Here is a 20,740-nt window from a genome sequence, read left to right on the forward strand (position 1 = left end):
ATAAATGAACTAAACAGCATGTTTCTTATTACTTCATCTCTGTCTCTGTGTTCTGTATTAAAAATTAAACAGTGAATAAAAACTGGCATGTAAACTGACACACCTGTATTAAGCACAGCACTAAGCAAGATAAGTTCATGTTCAGCCTGTGCACTTCATTTCCCTGTGTGATAGAGTGCTGGCTCTGCCTCTTAGAGCAGTGTGCTTTGCTGCTCCTGCTGCTCCTGATTATTGCAGCCTGAATACAAACAGATGTTCCTGGTAAGACCCTTAAATATAGCATTGAACTCAAATTCATCACAATTTAAAACTTTCTGAAAGAGGTCTTTGCCCTTCAACTGTCCCTAACCCAGATCACATCTTGGATCTGTAACTTAAAAGGAGTTAGAGGGGGTCATTATTTGACTGCCTTCCACTTCTGGAGCAGGATTTCCCATTTATGCACTGATGTGACAGGTGCCATTAGAAAAGATTACTCTTCCACTAGCCTGTAACTAGAGCATTGAATATCGGATATTGTTCATCCCGATGAAGATAGTTCTTCAGAGGTCAGAAATGCATTGCCCAAAAGATGTCCACAGTGCATAGTTTTAAATAAGTGTAAAAAAACCCAAACAAACAAAACCAAAAACAAACAAACAAACAAAACCCTACCCACCCCCAACCCATAAATTGAATGTGTTAGGCATTAGGAGAGCAAAGGACTGAACTACTTGATACAATTTCTGCAAAACTAAAATGGGTTACAATGCATTTCTGTTTAGTAATTTCTTTCAAGCTCTGACGCTGAGTTGCATCCACATTACTTCAATATTTCTAGATGCTTTTGAGTGTCAATAAACTCTCTGCTTTCCCTTGACATGTATCTTCTCCTTTCTGAAAACTCTGGCAATGCAAACTCACACGTGTTCAACAGAGCTGAAACAATTCCATCACTTAGACTGGAGCTTCACTGTGACAAGATTTGTGGATCCAAAAGTGGGTAACTTCAGGGCTGTTGGGCAGCCTTGTGCATGTGCTTGTAAGCATACATACTACTAATGGAAGTTACTATGATAATATAAATTTATTTTTAGTCTTGCTAAAACAGCAATAGACTGAGTAAAAAATTCTGTAAAAAAAGCTTTTCTAGCTTTTTGAGAAGATACAAGATGAAGGGTGGCAATTGCTGAAAACTAAGAAAACAATAGGATTAAGGTTTGTCATGCAGGTATTTTGTCACAGAAAATTCAGTCACTTTGACAGAGAACCAAGGAGGCACTGAAAAAGACTTCCTTAAACCGAACAACTACATGTTTTTACAGGTTAGTTTTTGTTCTTACAGTGCTGCTGTTTCATCTAAATAGCAGAAATGGATGCAATACAAATAATAATACAAAGACTGTTTTCAGTTCTGGCCACTATTGAATGGTGGTAATTGGTAATATAAAGACAGTGTTTTAGTTTTGCTAACCACCATTTTCTAATAAAACTCCTCAAAGTAGAGGCAGATGTGTGGTTACTGCTATATAGTAATTACTCTAATGTATGGTGCTGTTTCTTAAGTGAGCAAATATCTTCATTTTTAATTAAAAAAGAATTGTGCATGTAAAGTTTGCTTGATTAGGAGCCTCATAGAAATGCTGCAAAAATTTGCATACAGGAAGGTCTAATTAACCACAGCACCCAACACGAGAGAGTTTGGGAGTTGATCATTTGCCAGTAAGCACTGCCAGTAGTAGAATACACATCTACTGAAATTAGTTTAAAAATGCAATGCATGAAAAAGAAACGGAAAACTTTCTGAAAAATTCTAAATTTAGTTTCCCTCTAAATCTAGAGTTTCCTTGACTCTGTTTCTTGCTCCACACAGTTGGTGTTTTTCTGTCCAGTGGTTGTAAATACTTCAGCCGTAGATGTGGTGTGCTTGTTGTACAGTGCTGCAGTGGCAGGAGAGTACTTTTTTCAAAGCAAGCCAAAATGGAGCAGAGAGGCAGTGTTTATGCAAAGTAAGCTGTATGAAAGGAGTGTGCTATAATTCAAGACTAACATGTATATTTATATATGTAGAATTAAGTAACTCAAGATTTTACTAACAAGCTGTTCGTATCTTAAGACTACATCTGCCGCCAGAGCGGTATTGAAAAGAGCAGCTTATCTTTCACTTAACAGGTTTGTAAAAGAATCAATCGGCAAAGAAAAAAAACCCCTTATTTCTAAAGGATAAATGCTTATGCTCTTTCCCTGGCCAGCCATACTGAACACAAAGCACTTTTGTGCAGATATCTAGAAAAGAATAATTTCCAGCTCTTTGTCTGAGCAAGGGGGATATCTTTGAGTTAGGATATTATGCTGTGTGTATGCTAGTCACATTCTGCTATTTTTCAGTAGAGTTAAGAGAAGTAAAGACTATGTACTTGCAGCGATCAGTTGATGGACAAAAGATTTAGTCTGGGATTTCTCTCAATGCCACGTTTGCTATCTGTTACTGTGCATAAACATAATTTACGTTTGTTGAATAACAACATAAGCTATAAGAGTATTAGTGGAAAAACAGTTGCTGTTAAATACTTTTGGTTTCCAGTAGTTATCAAGTGAGTCCATCAAACTTGCTGCTCAGGCAGAAGCTGTGAACATCTGTCCTGGTTTCAGCTGGGACAGAGTTAATCTTCTTCATAGTAGCTGGTACAGTGTTGTGTTTTGGATTTAGTGCGAGAATAATGTTGATAACACACTGATGTTTTAGTTGTTGCTAAGTAGTGCTTACACTAAGTCAAGGACTTTTCAGCTTCCCATTCTCTGCCAGGTGCACAAGAAGCTGGGAGGGGGCACAGCCAAGACAGCTGACCCAGACTGGCCAAAAGGATATTCCAAACCATATGACATCATGCTCAATATATAAGCTGTGGGGAGATGGCTGGAGGGCAGTGATCACTGCTCAGGGACTGGCTGGGGGTTTGTCAGCAGGTGGTGAGTCATTGCATCACTTGTTTTTCCTGAGTTTTGTTCCTTTCTCTCTCCCTATTGTTGTTTTCCTTTTCATTATTATTGTTATATGTCAATTATTAAACTGTTCTTATTTCAAGACACAAGTTTTGTTACATTTGCTCTTCAGATTCTCTCCCTCTTCCCTGTGTGGCAGGGAAAGTGAGTGAGCAGCTGTGTAGTGCTTGGTTGCTGACTGGGGTTAAACCATGACATCATCTCATCCAGCCTACTTATTCCCCACCCCTGTTTGGCTCATTAGGTTGGATGTATGTTTTGTTTGACTTTCATGTTTCCCCTGCCCCCTACCTTAAACTGTCAGTTTGATGTTTTTGCAGAGTGCCTGCTCCTCACAGCAGTGCCCAGCAGAGGGATAGTATGAGTGATAGATGTTGGTTAGATGTTGAGTTACTGGGTGGGCAACAACTGGGGTTTGCTCAGCTCTTGAATGCTCTTTGCTGAGCCACTTGCTTTGCTTGACTGCCATGCCTCAAATACTTGTTTTGTATGTTGGCATCAAAATTCCTCAAACATCTATATATGTATATCTCTATAAACATTCTTTCCACCTAGATACTGGATTTTTCAGGTTACCTTAAAGAATTTGGTAGTACTGCTTTTTGATTTTTGTCTGTATGAATGCTTATTAGTTCCCTTCAAGAAGCCTATTTCTGACAGATCCATAACAGCTGAAATGTGGTTTTGATTTTTTTTAATGAAGCTTTTAGTATGCTACTGCGTCGTCTCAGTAGGGCTTAATCTATGTGTGGTGTTGGGGTGGGGGGGTACAAGGAAGGACACTTGCAGGTATCTTCTGAACACAGGCTTTGAATTTCAAGCAGCTGGACATTTGACACTAAGATGAACCTACCGTCTTCTGATAGCAAATATGTTGAAAGTAGCTGAATGCTTAATTTTAAGTTTGGATTGTATTACAAAGGTTTCATTTGTTTGAGAACTTGATACCATGGGAGATGGGGTCAGTTTGCCTTTGGGTGAGATATGACTTGGCAACTAGATGGAGATCTGCTTTTCCACTTTGGAGAAACTCCCTTTACTGTAGTGTGGTGATGAAAATACTTCACCAATCTCAGCAACTTGGAAATGGCTGTCTCCAGAAATGTCTCCTGCTTGTAAGCTGGTACTAGAAGGCAAGAATGGCAAGAGAACTATGCTCATTTCCTTTTTTCATTAGAAGTAGAGGAAAGTTTTGTGAGAGTCTCTGGGTGTTTTTGCAGCCTAGTGAGAAAAAATTACTTGCATCTCTGCATAGGAAAAATCTACATCTGTGGACATGGGGCTTCAGTGGGGCTTTTCATTTCATTGCAAGAACATTTGCACTCCTGAAAGGCAGTCTTAAAGTGTAACGCTCATGTTCAAAATTAGGAGCAACTGGATTGTTAAGTTTCTTTGAATATACATATTAGTTTTCCTGAGGAGGAAGAGAAGAGTATGGAGACATTTTGATTATGTTGCATCTTCATATGGAAAGCTGAAGTAAAATATGCTGTTTAAGGATTTGGCTGGGTATCAAAGGAAGTGTGCAGAAGTTCTGCAAGACATACTTTTTAAATCTTAGATGAAGGCAAATGTCTAAGGATGAAGGCACTCTGTGTCAGAGTTAGAACTCTGTATGGCTTAGTTTCAAGTTGTATCTGTGTAATTGTGCACATACTCCAACGCACTCTTTCAGGCTCTTCCCTCTTTTTTCGTAAGAGTTTCTTGAGCAATTTTAGATTCAATATTTCAGCAAAATCTACTCTGACCACAGGCAGAGGCAACTCCCCTCCTTTGGTCAGCACCTCTTCTGGTGCTCATGTCCAGACTTCTGATAATACCCGTTGAGTTGATCTGACTGTATGGATCTTGTGCATCCCTTATAGTTGGGCAAATCTTCCTTTTGCTGGAGTATAGCTGCATCTTGTTCTTGTCCTGGGCTAAGGGACACCACCCCTCCACACCTGCTTTCAGACCTCTGTCAACACTGCCTACCGAGTTTTCTCTTCCCCACTGTAAATCTTGCTATCCAGGCATCCAACCTGCTGGTCCCCCTTATCTGGCTGTTGCTGTGGCCAGCTCTTCCTGCCCGTTTCTCTTGTTGACAGGAACCATGCATGGTGACAGTTGCACTCCTCTTCCTCTCCCCCGTGGCAGTTGCTTTCCCAGCACTGGTGGATGACTAGTATCTCCATGCTCTCCATTGCTGCCTTGCCTGCCACCCTGCAGGCTCGTTGATTAATTATTTGTATTGTTTTGGTGGTTTTTTTTTAATATTCTTGGCTAAACTTTCAGCATGCTGCAGGAGAGATTGCCATGAAAGCTAGTAGCATCTCTGTGGCCCTCTTTTACAGGAGAACTCGTACTACCCACGATGGTCAGGCTCTGCAGGCTGCAACTGCCGGTAGCTCAAAATACGCAAGCCCTCCTGAAACCATACAAAAACATGCCCTACAAATGATAGGGGGAAGTGGGGATCCAGTTTTAGGGTTGTATGGCTGCTGACTGTAGCTGCAGCATCATGTTCCCAGCCTCCATGACCAGCAATGTGCATGTGCTGTACTTGCTTCAGATAAAGCATGAAGAAACAGGAAGAGAAAAAGAAGGAACAAATTTGCAGGTGAAAATAGCAACCTAAGTCAGTTAGGTCTCGGTGTAGCACTGGTTGAGAGTTAACAAGCTGTGATGGTTTGCTGATTAACTTGATTGAAGTATCTAGGTCATTAATAGGCTTGGCAGTGAGGTAAATTAACTTAAAATATTTTTTAGTTCAAGTCCATGGGTGTAGGGGATTTTTTTTTTTGCCGTGTTAATTTGTTGGCTGACTGCGGTTCAGAGACCCTGAGTTAACTGCTGTTTGTTAAGAAAATCAAGAGAGTGCTCGTGTAAAGCATCTTAGTATTTGTTCTTTCTTGTCCTATTAATTTCCACTTCAGTAAACACAGTCATACTAAGTGTCCTTGGAGGAGTCTCAGTATAATAGTAATGTGTCATCTTTTTTAACATGAAATTGCATGGTAGCCCCTTATACCTTTTTAAGATGGAGTAATCTTTTTGTGGCAATAGAAAAGTGAGCTTTACCAGCCTAAAAATTAGTTTCCTAATGAAAGGGACGTGATCAGGATGCCTGGGTTCCTGTCCTGTGCTTCACTTTGGTGATTTCAAAATAAAAATGACTGGTGTCACTTCCACCTTCTAATACAGCAGTTTTTACATTAATTCCTGTGCCTGAAAGCACTTGAAGATCTTGGGAGAGGTGGTGGTACAGGAGCATTTCCAAATAGGGCACTGTGTTGGTTGAAACGGTTTGTACCAGCTTTGTTTCCATTGAGCTTCTCTGTAATTTTTGTTTTTTAAGAGAAACGACTTCTATAGAAATCAATGAGCAAACAGTTCTCTAGGGTTCCTGTACTTAAGGGTTTGCTAGAGGGTTAGAGCAAGCTGAAATCTGTCTGGAAACACAATTGTACTACATAAGCTCCATAACTAGTTTGAAACAGTCTCTAAATCTTGTCAAGTTTTTCTTTCTGATTTTCAATCTCTTCCATTTTTATTTCCTCTTCATGCATGAACAAGGAAACAAAGGAACACTTTGTTTTACATTTGCCACTTTGCGTAAAACACTGAAGTTTTCCATAAGTAGTCTTAAGCATCCAAAAGTGGGTTTAATAAAATTTTTCATGCATATGGTATCTCTTGTTTAAACAGGGTGACCAGTAATGGCTATAGAATTCTGGTTGGGGTTGTGCAACACTGTTGGCTTAGGGTGCCACTGGCAAGGAGTCGCCAGTGTTTTGGCTTTTCTGCTGGTGGTTGACACAATGATACTGAATATCCAGAGGCATTCACGGCTTTCCCTGAGTGGTATTTGCAGTGGGAATGGTGTTACAGGGCAGTGGAGCCTGGGTCAGCCATGGACAAATGGTGGTTGTGTTAGGGGCTGAGTTAGCCAGAGCACATGGGCTGGCTTTGGGGAGTCAGCTGACAACATAGATGCTGGTAGCTGGTTTACCCATTCAAATTATTGAAAAACACTTTTGGCAGGATCAAAGAAAATATTTTTGTGCACTAGTACTTTAAGACATGTGGCCATGGACTTCTTGGTGGATGCTAAGTGCTGTAAGGCAGACTTGATATACCATTGACCTGTTTGTTGCCTTTGAATCAAGTGGTGTCCCGGTAGCTCACTTTTGCCAGTGCCTAATATCTTGTCTGGTGACTGGCAGGCTTGTGGCTGAATGTATTTCTTGAACCTCTCTTACTGTCTTGAGTAACCTGAATACTGGGGTATAGATGGTAGATTTTTATCACTTGGTGATTACTCAGACTGATAGGGATATTTCACCGAGACAAGATCATCTTGTGTGCGCAGATGTTGGGAATGGTGATCTCAAAACCCTTAAACTGAAGTGCTGTCATCAGACAATGGGTATTTGTTGCATGAGGTACTATAATTACACTGTTAAATTTTTACCATACTGATTGTAATCATTTTTTTTTTTTTCCTAACCTAGTCTTCAACCTCAGCTTTACTTTCACTCTGCTCTATTGCCATCTAAGTGCATTAATATAAACTGTACCAAGGGAAGATTTTAGAGTTTGGAGGCTAAATCAGCTTGTTCTACTGCTTAGTTTCTCATGTACATTTTATTAAGGGATTCATTTTATTCCTGACACTTAAATACTGTCTGGAAAGATGTTTGAGGTGCCCGTGACTATTTTATGCAGCTCTTAGTTGTATGTGCTCAACAAAAATTCCAACTTGCACCAACAAAATTGTAGCCAGGTCTTCACCAAGAGCTCATATCTACGCATTGTATAGAAATTTTGGATATCACCCTTAGTGTAAATGTGTTAACTGGCTGCCTCAGCTCTTTGTAGAAAACACTATAGTTTTGAAACTTGGATAATGATATAGTCCTGGAGGATCCAAAGCTTTGTTCAACAATTCTTAGTTTATGTTCTGATGATAAAGGTCAGGCTGCAGAGCACTTGTGAATTTTTTTGCTGTTTTTGTTATAGAAAGGCTGCTTATCTTCACCAGTATAAAGCAATACCATGAATCTCTTGGGTTTTCATTTCTTTGTGGATTATTAAATGCTGTTATACTGCTGCCTACATTTTTCTCGTCTACTGCAGGCCTGATTTGCATGTATATGCTCCTCGAAATTTTATAGATTGTTATTGAGCAGGTAGGGGAGAACTGTCTTTCCAGCTACTGAAAGTGAAAATGATGGAGGAGAGCATTGCTTGCATAACCATGGGAAGAAGAAACTGGAAAAAGGTAACTGTAGGTGCTGTGCATGGAGTTCTCACCTAAATGCCTTGGTTTTAACTTTGTTCCTCTCTTTTGTGTTTCTTTTTGACATGGGACAAAGTTTAAACTTTGCAAACTCCCTCTTGTTGCTGTTTTGCAGTGTTTACATAACTCTAAGTGCTGTTAACAACAGTTCAGGCTTTCACAAGCTGACTCTTTCTGTCTTTTCACTTCTTTAACATCTTGTTCTCTCATCCGTGTCTTTTAATTCTTACTTGGCTGCTGTCCTGCACCTTTCTTTAAGAGTCCCAGCTGCCTGTCTTGTAGCTGTACTTGGGTCCTTTTTTGTGGTTTGTGTACCTGCATACTTGCTGCTAGTTGCTTTTGCAAAAGTAACCTTTGTCAGATGTTAGACAGTAAAATATAAATACCTGAATCTGATCCAGTAGACTTGAACTGGTCAAGAAGTCAGAACAGAACCCTGCATCCTGCCCTGCTTGAGTTTGGTTTCTTGCTCTGCCATAGGTCTCTTGTGTGGCCTTGACACACGTTTTAGTCTGTACCTCCCTTGGGTGTTTCTGTTGACCCAGCTGCATCAGTTGCCAAGTAAATACTCAGGTCTGCAGGTAGATCTGTGTCTCTGTTGCTAGTCTTGAATCGTGGACTTGACTTTAACACCTGCACAATGTACAAGCTTTTGTGCTGAATCTACACTGGAGGTACTTCCCTGGGTCACTTTTCTAGGGTAGAAATTGATTGAATTGATTACAGACATGGTAGTAATTTTTATGCCTGTCATCTTACCTGCAAAGAAAGGTAATAGCATATCCCTCTGGACAGCTGAGGACCAATACTTGCATGGAAGGCACTGTGCAGTGGTAACAGGCAAACACATAAAATACCAGATATTGATGTAAAAATGACTGTGTTGTTTTGATGTTTCTTTAGCTGTCCTTCCATATATGACTAGCTTGGCAGCTGCTAGAAACAGCACATCTGGTGACTCACTGGAGTTTGGGAGAGGGTGAAGAAGATGCAGGTTCCCTGATGGACATGTTTGGTTTAGTTTTAGCAGTAACTTCCTCAAAGCCACTGTTGGATAGATCACTTTGTAGAGACTACAGCTCTGTTTTCTATGGATTTGGATAGTAATTACTGCTGTGGCAGGGTGTAGACTTTGGGTAAAGACTTACTCTAACTATGATGTAAGATTGAAGGTTATCTGAAGGACCCATTATTGGTTATTTTACTGTAACATTCTTGTGGCTTGCCAAGGGCATGTGTCTTCTGCTACTTTTCCACTCAAGAGGGTTGCTTGGAGGACTATTGGATTATGCCAGGCCAGAACATTTTAAATTGGTAAATCTGAAATACCATATGCTGGGTTTTTGAGACGGTGACTTAAACTGTACTGCCATACTGCAGCTGTAGAAGACATAATAGAGCAAGCAAACTGCAGTAGCAAGCAAACTGCAGTAGCATGTAGCAAGACAGTATAATGTGCAAGCCTAAACCATGGTCTTGGAGTCTGCAATCACAGTGTCTTTCTAAAGCAAACATTGTGTGTTTGGGGGAATAACTTGTTTTGCAACATTTTCATGCCAACAAATGCTGTACTGTATAAAAATGCTTTTATTGCTGTGTCTGCTTCTGTTTATCAAATCAGTGTCTATACGACTAGTGAAATATTAAGTTTACATAAATTCACATGCCATATTTGGCTTCCCTCCTTTTCAGATAAAGCATTATTTGATTTGTAGCGTTGGAGGGAGACCCTTTGTGTTTGCATGTGGGACTTGCTATGGAGCTCATGTCTGCACCACCTGAAATTTCATTAGTGGTTTGAGTCTGTCATCTGTCTGAAATTATGCTTTCCAGAGGCCACAGAGCCACCACTGCCAGACTAACACAGGAAAGACTTGTGTTTCTGCTGTTGTGGTCTCTGCTGCCTGTTGGAGAGAGGGCTGTTAAAACAGGTCTAGACTCTGCAGCTGAGTGATGCACGTCAGTCTGAATTGTGTTAATTTAGTCACACAGAGTTTACAAGGTTTTTAAGAGAGGATTGATTTGTTTAATCCTTTTTCCCCTTTTAATCCAAATGAAAAACCAATTTTGCCCATGAAAAGGGATACTTCAGCCCACACCTTCCCCAGGTACTTTTTCACCCCTGAGACATTAGAACACCGACTTAATATTTTCACCTCATTTGCTCAGGTAACCTGTTGGGTACTGCTCTTTCTGCTGAGAAAAATTAGGTGAGGTTTCTCAGGGAGAAATACATGCTGTGGCTCTTAAGTCTCCACCAGCTTGGCAAGCTCCCTTCCCATAACACTTTCTCTCTTGCCTCTTCAGTGTTTGTCCCCAGCTGCTGACAGCTTGGAGCCAGGCCAAGAGCAGGGGCATAGGATGAGGCATCCCAGTGACCATCAGCCTGGGCTTTGTTAGTGTTGGCCCCCGCTCAGCGCATTATCTCACAGAGCAGTTGTCGAGTTTGTGGTTGATACCCTGTGCTAAATCTTAATGTCTCTGCAAACAGAGAAGAAAGCAAAACAAAGCCTGTTCCGATTGCAAAGGTTGGGGGCCTGTCACGAAATGCAGGCACGTGTGCTGGTGTTGCCTGTAGGGGTGGTGCTGGAGAGTCTCTAACTAATTTTTTTCCCCCACCTTAGAAGTGCTGTGTAAACAGGACTTGGCTGCTGCTGGGTGCCCAGCAGCATGCGACAGCCGTGGTGCCATGCTGGGCTCCAGAGCAGGTTTCCTGAGCAGCACCTTGCCTTGTGGACTCTAATGACTGATTAACCCACATAAGGGAGAGCTGGAATAAGACAGATTAAAACAACAAATAGTATCTGTGCTGCCATCTTGTGAACCAGAATTTTATAACACCTTTAAGGTTATTTTGTAAACATGGCAGTGTTGCCATGACAGCAGAAATATGGTGTAGAAAAATGTTGCTGAAATGATTTAGTGCACTGTACAGGGCAGGCAAGTCATCACTGCTGCTCGCTTCTACTCATCTAAATTGAATACGAAGTGCATCAGAAAGGCTTTGATCAGGGAAATGAATGTTGCAGCAAACTTCACTCAGGTGTGCACAACTCCACAAAATGCAGTAATGCGCAGTGAGATTTGTATTATTGTAATACTTATGCATGAAAAATCCATACATGAATGTTTCATAGTTTTCAATGTAGCTCTTGCTGAAAGGTAGTATTCTCCCTGGTGAAATCATAATCATAAAAATAAGTTGAGATGCTGCTAAGTCTAACACTAGCTGGAGACCCAGAGATCTGCAACTTTGAATTTGAACTGACTTACAAAAGGGTAAAAAAATTAGAGCACTATAAGTTAATCCACAATCTCTTGCTAAAGGATTTGATGCTTATTTTAAATGCTGAAGTTCCGAGACCTTGTGTAGCCAAGTGAGTCATGGTGTTCTCCATGATGCCATCTTCATGTTACTTCTTGTATGCAACATAAGAGAAGTGATGACTGGAATGACCTGCATTACACCTTCCTTTCCCCCACTGCTCCAGTGACCCATGATCACAAAATGTTGTCTTGTTTCAGATAAAGTATGTTTTTAGGATGGATAAAATGAGATTCAGCAGAGACTGTCACTGGAATATGAATCTAGAGCCTCAAATTTAGAAGACGATGTTTCCAGGGTGTCTAGCTCCAGCAGTAAGTTGGCAGCAGAGGGCTGTAGCTCTAACTTGAGCCAAGGCTCCGAACTGTAAGGAAAATTTGGGGCTAAATGCACCAGAATGTGAGGAAAACGGTTTGAAGAAAGTAGTTTTCTCAGCTGCCTGCTCTGTCGCTGTTCTCCCCATCCTCTAAGCGGAGCCTCCAAGCTTGTGCAGTTTTTTTATACAAATCATACTTCTTGCTGTGATGGTATTCAAATTGTCTGTATCTATTTTCATGGAATGGCTGGAAGCTTTGCATACTTTTGTTATGGAAATAGCATGTGGCTGTTTGTGAAACAACCTTTTTCTAAAGTTTCTAGTTTAGGAGAAGTATCATGCTAAAGCTTGCAGTCTAATGAGAACAAATTCCAAAGTTAACAGTCTTTCCTTATAAACAAATCAATGCCAACACCACCACTCCTGCTCAGTCAAGCAATACACATAGCTTGCTTCGTGTTGCTCTCACCCTCCTTTTTAAAGCAATATTTATGGGACAGTTGCGGGGAAAAATATATTTTTTGCATTAAAAAACAAAAGCAAATAAAGAGTTAAGAACTGAGACTTCTTAACAAATCTTTAGATTCAGAAACTAGAGACATAATAGTGTGGCATTCTAAATACTGAGTTTTCATGCTTCAGACTATTATATATTTCTAAGTATCTTCAAATAAAGGTTTTGACTTAAAAACAATCCCACCACTTCATAGACATTTAAAGTTAGAATCTAACATTTTGCTTTGGGACTGATTGTTGTTACTCTGATTTTCTAGCAACAAGATTTTTTTCACCCTTTGTTTTGAATGAGATGGCTGTATTGTAATCTCTAGGTCAACAGTCTGTTTCGCTTCCTCACAGTGTGTGTGTGTGCTGAACCAGACTGAAAGGCTGTGGTTGTGAGCCAGGGAGGTAGTAAATGGGTGGTAACTTATCTTTACCTTGTCTTCACTATACCTTTTTCATAGTAGCACCCATGTTCTGAGTTTTGGCTCTGGAGGTCCTGTCTTTGCTTCTCCAAAGGTCTGTTTCCTAGGAGGTAAACACCTGCTGTATTCAGATCCACATCTTGCAACATAAATCCAAAAGGGTAGGGCAACACAAGTATAAATTTTGCTGCAATATCCAGTGTGTGCCAAATGTGACAGGCTTTGGGTGGATTATACAATGGATGGTCTCTTCTCTGCTCAACACTGGCTCCAGCATTTCCAGTCCCTTAGCCAGCAGCATGTGCTTTGCCGATCACAGAGACTGTCAATGACAACTTCATACCTGGTTAAGTTCACAATGCATCACTGGTGCTTCCAGTTCCCTTGACACTTGCCTTGAATGAGATTCAGGGGTTTTTTTGCTTTTAAAGTGCAAGCCGGAGCTCATTATACTGCTGCTGTTTTGCGTGGTGAAATGTGGAAACTGGAATCTCTTGGTGAGCAGCGTGATGTTTACTGCTTGTGGGTCTGGCACAGAAGTCATCATTGTTATCTTGCCAGAAATTCACTGCTGAACCACTCTGCCTCAGGTTGCCAAGAGTCAAAACAGAATTGAGCAAAAGAAAAAGAAACTGTACCTCAATACTCGCTCCTGGGAGGCATTCCAGTACTATGTATTGGAATTAAAGTTTTGGAGATTTATTTCCATTGATCGGGTCAGGGTTTAGGTTTTTGTCTAAGGCAAATCAAAAAGCAGTTTCGTGCTGCCAAGTACTACAGTATTATGAAAATAAAAGCAGGCTACATTTATGCATACTGGTGTATGATCCGAACTATCTCTCTTCAAACATGTGTAAACAGATGTTTTCCTGAACCCAAGTGATAAGACCAAAACTGGCATGGGTAGCTCTGCAGGGCTGTTCTAATGATTGCTAGTTTTTGATGGTGCTGCCCAGGACTTCAGGGATGTTGCATGTTTTTGTCTGCTTCCTGAGATTGCTTTTTGTCCCTCCACCATGGAGTGCAGTTTGAGTTTAGCTGTAATGAGTGACCAAGTCAATCATCATGTTCACCACTGTGGCAGTTCGTGGCAGTTTTTCATGGCATATATCTGTAAGTAAGTTAAGGTTGTTAAAAACACAGTATTAGTTATGGGATTGCATTGTAGAAAAAGAAATGGCAGAAATGCACGTGCACATTTGATAGCTGTAATAGTATTATTCTACAAGCTTCATACTGAAGAACACACTGTCTAATGTTGAGTTATAGGCCCTTCCTCTTGTATAGCCACAGTATTAACTATTTTTTTGTGGGGAACAGTTTCTGCAACAGACTTAAATCTGGTGGTGATGCTGCAGTACTGTGTGCTCAGGAAAACAGTGGGCAAGCCAAAGGCAATACTGCTTTTTTAGCCCTGAAGAAAAAGAAATTGCCCCAGAGGTACCTATAAATCCTTGTCAGGTGGATATTCTCTGTTTCACTTAAAGAAACAGAAGTAGAAGGATTTCTGGGGTTTTTTTTCAGTCCATCTACTCCTGCTGTCGGCACTAGGTCATATAATAACTTTCATAAACTCACTGAACTGTGTCTCAAAAAGCAGAACCTCACAACCTTAAAGTAATGCTTCTTTCTGTTTAAAACCACAATTCCCTTTTAACTGAATCAGTGTAAAGGGAACAAAAGTACTGTAATTGCAAGCAATGGAGAGAAAAGTGCTACAGATGTCTCAATAAATACTGAGAGTAGTAAGAGTTGGGCAGCTGTTTGCATAACTAAAACTTACAAGGTTTTTTGTATATTTGCAGGATTTCATGCAAATACTGAGGTTTTTCCTTCCTCTGATTAAATGTGCAAAATGGAATAAATCCTTTCACTGTAGATCTTGTTGTAGCTAAGTTCTGCAACTTCTAGACATAAGTAAAGCCTGTCTTTTATGCAATACAGCTGTAGCTGTGTTCCCAGTCTTGGAGACTGATTCCCAAAAGCTGTAAGTTATAGTTGCCCTATTGCAGACCTTTGAGTTTTTCTAGAATGGATATCACGTATAGATTTTTAGCTATAAAACGAAAGAAACTCTTTGCATCTCTCAGGTCTGCTCCATTTACTTCTCTTTTTTTCCCCTTTTTTCCACCGAGTTACTAACATTCTTGTTCTAAAAAGAGGCTTGTTTGCTTGTATGTTTATCTGGACTTGTTGGATTGACAACTGTATTCTTCATTACTCCCCCCCACACACACACTTTTTTTTCTGGTTTCTTTGCTTCCTCATACTGTTTCCTGTTTGTTCCTCAGTGTATTGCATTTACCCACTAGACACGGGAGCCTCCCTGTCCAGAATAGGGTGGTTCCAGATTAATCTTAAAGGCTCTTCACCATGCTGAAAACAAATCCCAAACAGTTTTGCTGTTGTTGAATAACAGGAAGTTTGAAAAGCTGAGAAGTAGCTTTCACCTTAAATTAACATCTCATGTAGATCTTGGGGAATGACTCAATTTTATATGGATCCTTTTATAAAACCAGACCAAACCTACCTAAATGCATCCTTTCCTCTGCCTCCCCAAACCATCAGTAGATTATGAATAGCAAGTTCTTTGTGTCACAAGAACTGGAATTTGGAGGGTTGTAAAGTATAACCTAGACCTGCTCTGAAGGCTGCTATTCTCTTCTGGTGTTGTGCCCAGGTTGTTATTAGCCCTTCCTTCTTAGGACTAAGTGATGCCTTGCTAATGGAAGTTCAACTATAATGCTATTAAATGTAATACATGGGCCAGTGCTGACACATGGAGCTCTTTCTGCTGGTGAACCTCAGTTGCATGGTGAAGGAAAGGCTGAGGAAGACCTGCTTGTGATGGAAAGGCAAATAGCAGGGCTTGGTTGGCTTTTAGGGGGAGCTCCTGCACCATCTCATTTTGCACCAGGGGAAAGTTGCCTATAAGTAGCAAACTTTTCTTGGAATCATAGAATCATAGAATCGTTAAGGTTGGAAAAGACCCTGAAGATCGAGTCCAACTGTTAACCTATCACTACCAAGTCCACCACTAAACCATGTCCTCAAGCACCACATCTATCAGTTCTTTAAACACCTCCAGGGATGGACACTCAACCACTTCCCTGGGCAGCCTGTTCCAGTACCTGACTACCGAAAACAGTGAAGAAGTTTTTACTAATATCCAACCTAAACTTCCCCTGGAGCAGCTTGAGGCTGTTTCCCCTCATCCTATCGCTTCTTACTAGGGAGAAGAGACCAAGCCCTGCCTCACTACAACCTCCTTTCAGGTAGTTGTACAGAGCAATAAGGTTTCCCGTCAGCCTCCTCTTCTCCAGACTAAACAGCCCCAGTTCCCTCAGCCGCTCCTCCTAAGACTTGTGCTCTAGACCCTTCACCAGCTTTGTTGCCCTTCTTTGGACACCCTCCAGCACATCTACGTCCTTCTTGTAGGGAGGGACCCAAAACTGAACCCAGGACTCAAGGTGCGGCCTCACCAGTGCCAAGTGCAGGGGCACTATCACCTGCCCCGTCCTGCTGGCCACGCTATTCTGATAGAAGCCAGGATGCCGTTGGCCCTCTGGGCCACCTGAGCACACTGCTGGCTCGTGTTCAGGCAGCTGTCAACCAGCACCCCCAGGTCCTTTTCCGCCGGGCAGCTCTCCAGCCACTCCTCCCCCAGCCTGTAGCTTTGCCTGGGGTTGTTGTGACCTAAGTGCAGGACCCGGCACGGAGCCTTGTTGAATCTCATGCAGTTGGCCCTGGCCCAAAGATCCTTTTGTACCAGAAGGCAGAAAAGCAATTTTGGGGGGCACATGTGTGTGTCCCCATCCCAACGATCCTTTTGTACCAGAAGGGAGAAAAGCAATTTGGGGGGGCACGTGTGTGTCTTCAAAGACAGATCGAGTATGATCTTTTTTTTGGTGCCCTGGACTGAAGATGTCCAAAAAATATTTTTATAAGAAAACTGAGAATTAGAAGTATAAAGGATCCAGTCCAAGGTACCAAACACTTCTCTGGGGGCATACAGTTCATTTCTCTGGAGATTGTCCACTGGACAACAGGGTCAGCTTCAGCTCATGGTGAATACCTCCTGTGGCTCAGCAAGTTCCTCCTGCTATCCATACAACTCTCTTTCTAGAAGACACATTGTAGGAATTCAATTCTATAGAAAGAGCTAACTAGCTCAGGTGAAACCCATGTTTGCTGCAAGTACACATTCTTTGTTTCTTCTTCCTTGCCCTCTCTTTTGGGGAAGAAAAATGCTGTGACATTTTGCCTTAATGTGTGTATCTATTTAGTCTATAAAATGTCATTAATAAGGATGACTTTTGAGACCCTTGGCATGGACCCATAACACGTGAACATACAACACAGGACAGAGCAGGGAAACTTGTCAGGGATATGATTCCCTTCACTGAAGTAGCTTTTATACTGCAAACTACAGTTCCCCTAATGACATTCACTCCATGCAGCTTTGTGTGATATTGTCCCAGATTTATGGCTGATGGTTTCCTGAAAAGCTATTTGGGTAGTCTGTGCTTCAGTGAAACAACTTTCATATGTCCTGTAACAAATCCAAAAGTGTGATGGAGTAGGTCATTTGTCTTGAGTTTTAACGTGAAACAAAATGATGTAGTGAGCTTTATTCTTCTCTGTGGTGAGGGAAAAACTGGCTCATTTTCAACTTGCATCCCAGCTTTCTGGTTTCTGAAGTCACCCTGTGGAGGTGATGTTAGATTTGTAATGCTGTCTCACACAGCATACAGCAATGCTGCCTTAGTGACAGTAAGTAAAGCAAGCTAATGTCTTCAGCTTTGTTCTTGTCTATTTGTAATGGTATTAATGTCCTTCTAACAACAGAAGAGATTGCTTAAGCCAAAAAAAAAAAAAAAAAAAAAAAGAAACCAACCAAAAAAACCCAAACCTACATTGGGAAAGAACTAACCAGATTTATAGCTCTTGAAATGTGATTTAGCTGCTAGAAATAATGATAATATCACAGGGCCAAAACACTTAGACCACCAATGTAAAGAACTTCTGGTCCAATGATTAGGATGCTAACCTTTTTCAGGAGTGCTTTGGTAGCAGTTTCTGTTGGCTACTTGATATAAACATACTGGATAATTGGGTTTATGTCTCTTACTGGCCTTCTGAACTGGTTGTGTATTTAATAATTACTGTTTTCTATCTAGTACCATATTTATCACATCTAAGTCTCAAAACCATAAGCAGTTTACCACCTTGAAGGATTTAGTCACTGTTTGACAAGAAACCATCCCACCTGATAGGAAGTGGGAATGTTTCAGCCAACTCACTGCCAGGCAGACCTCAAATGCACAAAGCACCTTGGGCTGTTTCAACAAAAAGCTTCACTCCTTCCTCCAGCACCAGCTCCATGTGTTTCACAGGTGAACATGGAGGGTTGCTGTGTGATGTGGGAGGAGGATGAGCTGCAGGAGTGCTCTGTACCCAGATGAATATTGTTGAGAGCTTGAGTTGCAGAGCACTTTGGCTGCAGGAACCAGCCTCGCCCAGGACATTGCTGACCTTGATGCTCTTGGGGTTCAGGCCTGGCATAGCTATCACAGAGCTTTTTAAATGCAAACATCAATAATACACAGCACTCTGTGTTTTCTTCTGGTTACCGTCTATTTAAAACCCTAACGCTGCTCAAAAGATATGAGTGTTTTCACGCAACAGTGTGAAAACACAAAATAAATCAGATCTCTTAGGGGATGTATACTTCAAAGCATGTTGTTTGGTTATTGATGGGTCATGACCACACAGTGCAGATATGATTCTCTAGTCATTTTGATCTGCCATGTGAATCAATACAAGAATTTTCTCCTCAGCCTGCACTCTTTTCTCTTACTGATTATGATTATGTTGTGGTAGTGACGTTAAAAGTACAATGGTTGTGGGTGAAAGATGTCACTTCTATTAAAATCACAAATAACACTGTTTCTCAAATGATGTCTTTGTAGGTGGATGGAGGTCTGCCTGGAAGAAGAGCTGCCCCCGACTACAGAGCTGGAAGAAGGCTTAAGAAACGGTGTTTACCTTGCCAAGCTCGCGAAATTCTTTGCCCCTAACGTGGTGTCAGACAAAAAGATCTATGATGTTCAGCAGGAGCGCTATAAGGTAATAACTTTTCCAATTCTCTCACCAACAAGACAAAAAAAGGTAGTGTCTGTCTTCCAACTCTTAAAGATACCCAAGCATGATTGGTTAACTTTCTGCATCTTTTTCATAAGGCTGTCAGGACTAGATGGAAGACACACAGCACTAAGAAAACCAGCATGATACATCAGAAATGTTTTACCCTTAGAAAACCTATGTTAGTGTCACTTAATGTTTTTAAAGCTGAAAAAATTACACTTCTGGCTGCAGGGAGAACATGAGCTTTACCACTTATACAATTATTTCTCATTAGGAATAGGAGCCAAAAGCAATTCAGTAATTAAACTTGGTAACTATTCCAAATTTTCCTCATTTTGTATGGGAGGGCATTCACTTCATTAGGTCTGTGTGTTTACTTTACCAAATTTAACACTGCGAAGCAAAAAAGTTACCAGTAATTAAGCTTAGCTTGCTACCTGTGTGAGCTGTTTGTTAATTCCAAGATACTCAATAATACAGAAATATATATATATATATATATGCATATGCAGTAGTCCTCCCATGGAATGCATTATCTCAACATGTAGAGGTGGTGGAAAAAACTTGAAACAGACATTTTTAAGGTGTAATCACTGGCTGTTGTTTGAGAGTTGAGAAATGAAGCTGTTCTAGGTCCCATACAGTTAACAGAACTGTGGTTAAGAATCCTGGTTACATTTAAATGCTTCTCTTGAAAAACTTCAAAACTTGAGTTTAGGCTTTTTTTTCTCCCTTTACCCTGACTCTTTAAAAACTCCAGGTTCTAACAAGGGAAAATTACCTGAACTCGATTTCAGGATATAAAATCGGGAAGCAACAGGAGGATCAATAGTTAGAGAATTTACTTTATGTGATTTTTATCATTTTTTCCTTCTGTGTTTCCAATAGAGATCTGGCCTTCATTTTCGGCACACTGACAACACTGTGCAGTGGTTAAGAGCAATGGAGTCCATCGGTCTGCCTAAGGTAAGCCTTTAAATTTTAGCAAAGAAACTGGCTCAAGGCACTGACTCACTGAGATCCGTTTTCATCTGCTTGAGCATAAACGGTTGCATACAGTAAGTCTACAGGGAAGGGGTAATTCAGGAAACAAATCTGAAGAGAAGGTAATGCTGAAAGCAGTGCCAGTTATATGCTGCTGCTGCTGGTGTGTGTGGGCTGAGGGTGCTGTGGACGAGTGCCGTGGGTGGAAATGCTCAGGGTGCTCCTCCTGTGGGAAGACAAATGGGGATGCTAGCAGTGTTTTAGCTATCTTTTATTGCTGGTACAGTTTCTGTGGGGGCCTGAAAGGAATACGTTTTAAAATGGAAAACTTAAATATTTGTTTCCTTTAGGTTACTACCCTTCATCATGTCTCTTGCTGCCTCTTCCTCTTAATGTACGGCCCAGTTTCTCTGCCTCTCCCCTGTTTCCAGACTGTCCTTGCACGCTCCAATGTGTCTGCGTGGCTATGCTGCTGCTTCTCTTCCACCAGCTGCTTTCTTGGGTCACCTAGCATATTTATCTTCCTCCTTGTGGGTCTTCGCTTGTCATCTCCCACCTCTGCTGCTGTTTCTGAGCACCAGTGAGTCTTTTTCAGATAAAAATCCTTTAAGAAAGGGCTGTGTGGAAACACCTACTCTGCTTGTTTGGACATTTCGGCACCTCCACACATCCTGGGGCAAGTACTTCCTTGCCCAGGCTGCCCAGCAGCCACCCAGGTGCCTGGGTGAGGGCAGCCCCTGTGCTACCCCATGTGCTGTGGGATCGGGCACAACAGGGAT

General features: G+C 41.2%; 1 protein-coding gene across 3 annotated transcripts in view; it reads left to right on the forward strand.

Annotated features, from left to right (window-relative positions):
* IQGAP2 (IQ motif containing GTPase activating protein 2) overlaps positions 1-20,740 on the forward strand; it is a 130,667-nt gene that overhangs the window by 48,441 nt on the left and 61,486 nt on the right. For all 3 annotated transcript variants that reach the window (XM_087741874.1, XM_087741871.1, XM_087741872.1), the window contains exons 3-4: positions 18,803-18,959; positions 19,866-19,943. In XM_087741874.1, the coding sequence (XP_087598000.1) occupies positions 18,803-18,959; positions 19,866-19,943 (235 nt within the window). The remainder of the gene's footprint in view (positions 1-18,802; positions 18,960-19,865; positions 19,944-20,740) is intronic.

This window comes from Nipponia nippon, unplaced genomic scaffold, assembly GCF_047370975.1.
Source record: "Nipponia nippon isolate SJK-2023a ecotype South Korea unplaced genomic scaffold, ASM4737097v1 scaffold_8, whole genome shotgun sequence".
Classification (NCBI taxonomy): Eukaryota; Metazoa; Chordata; class Aves; order Pelecaniformes; family Threskiornithidae; genus Nipponia; species Nipponia nippon.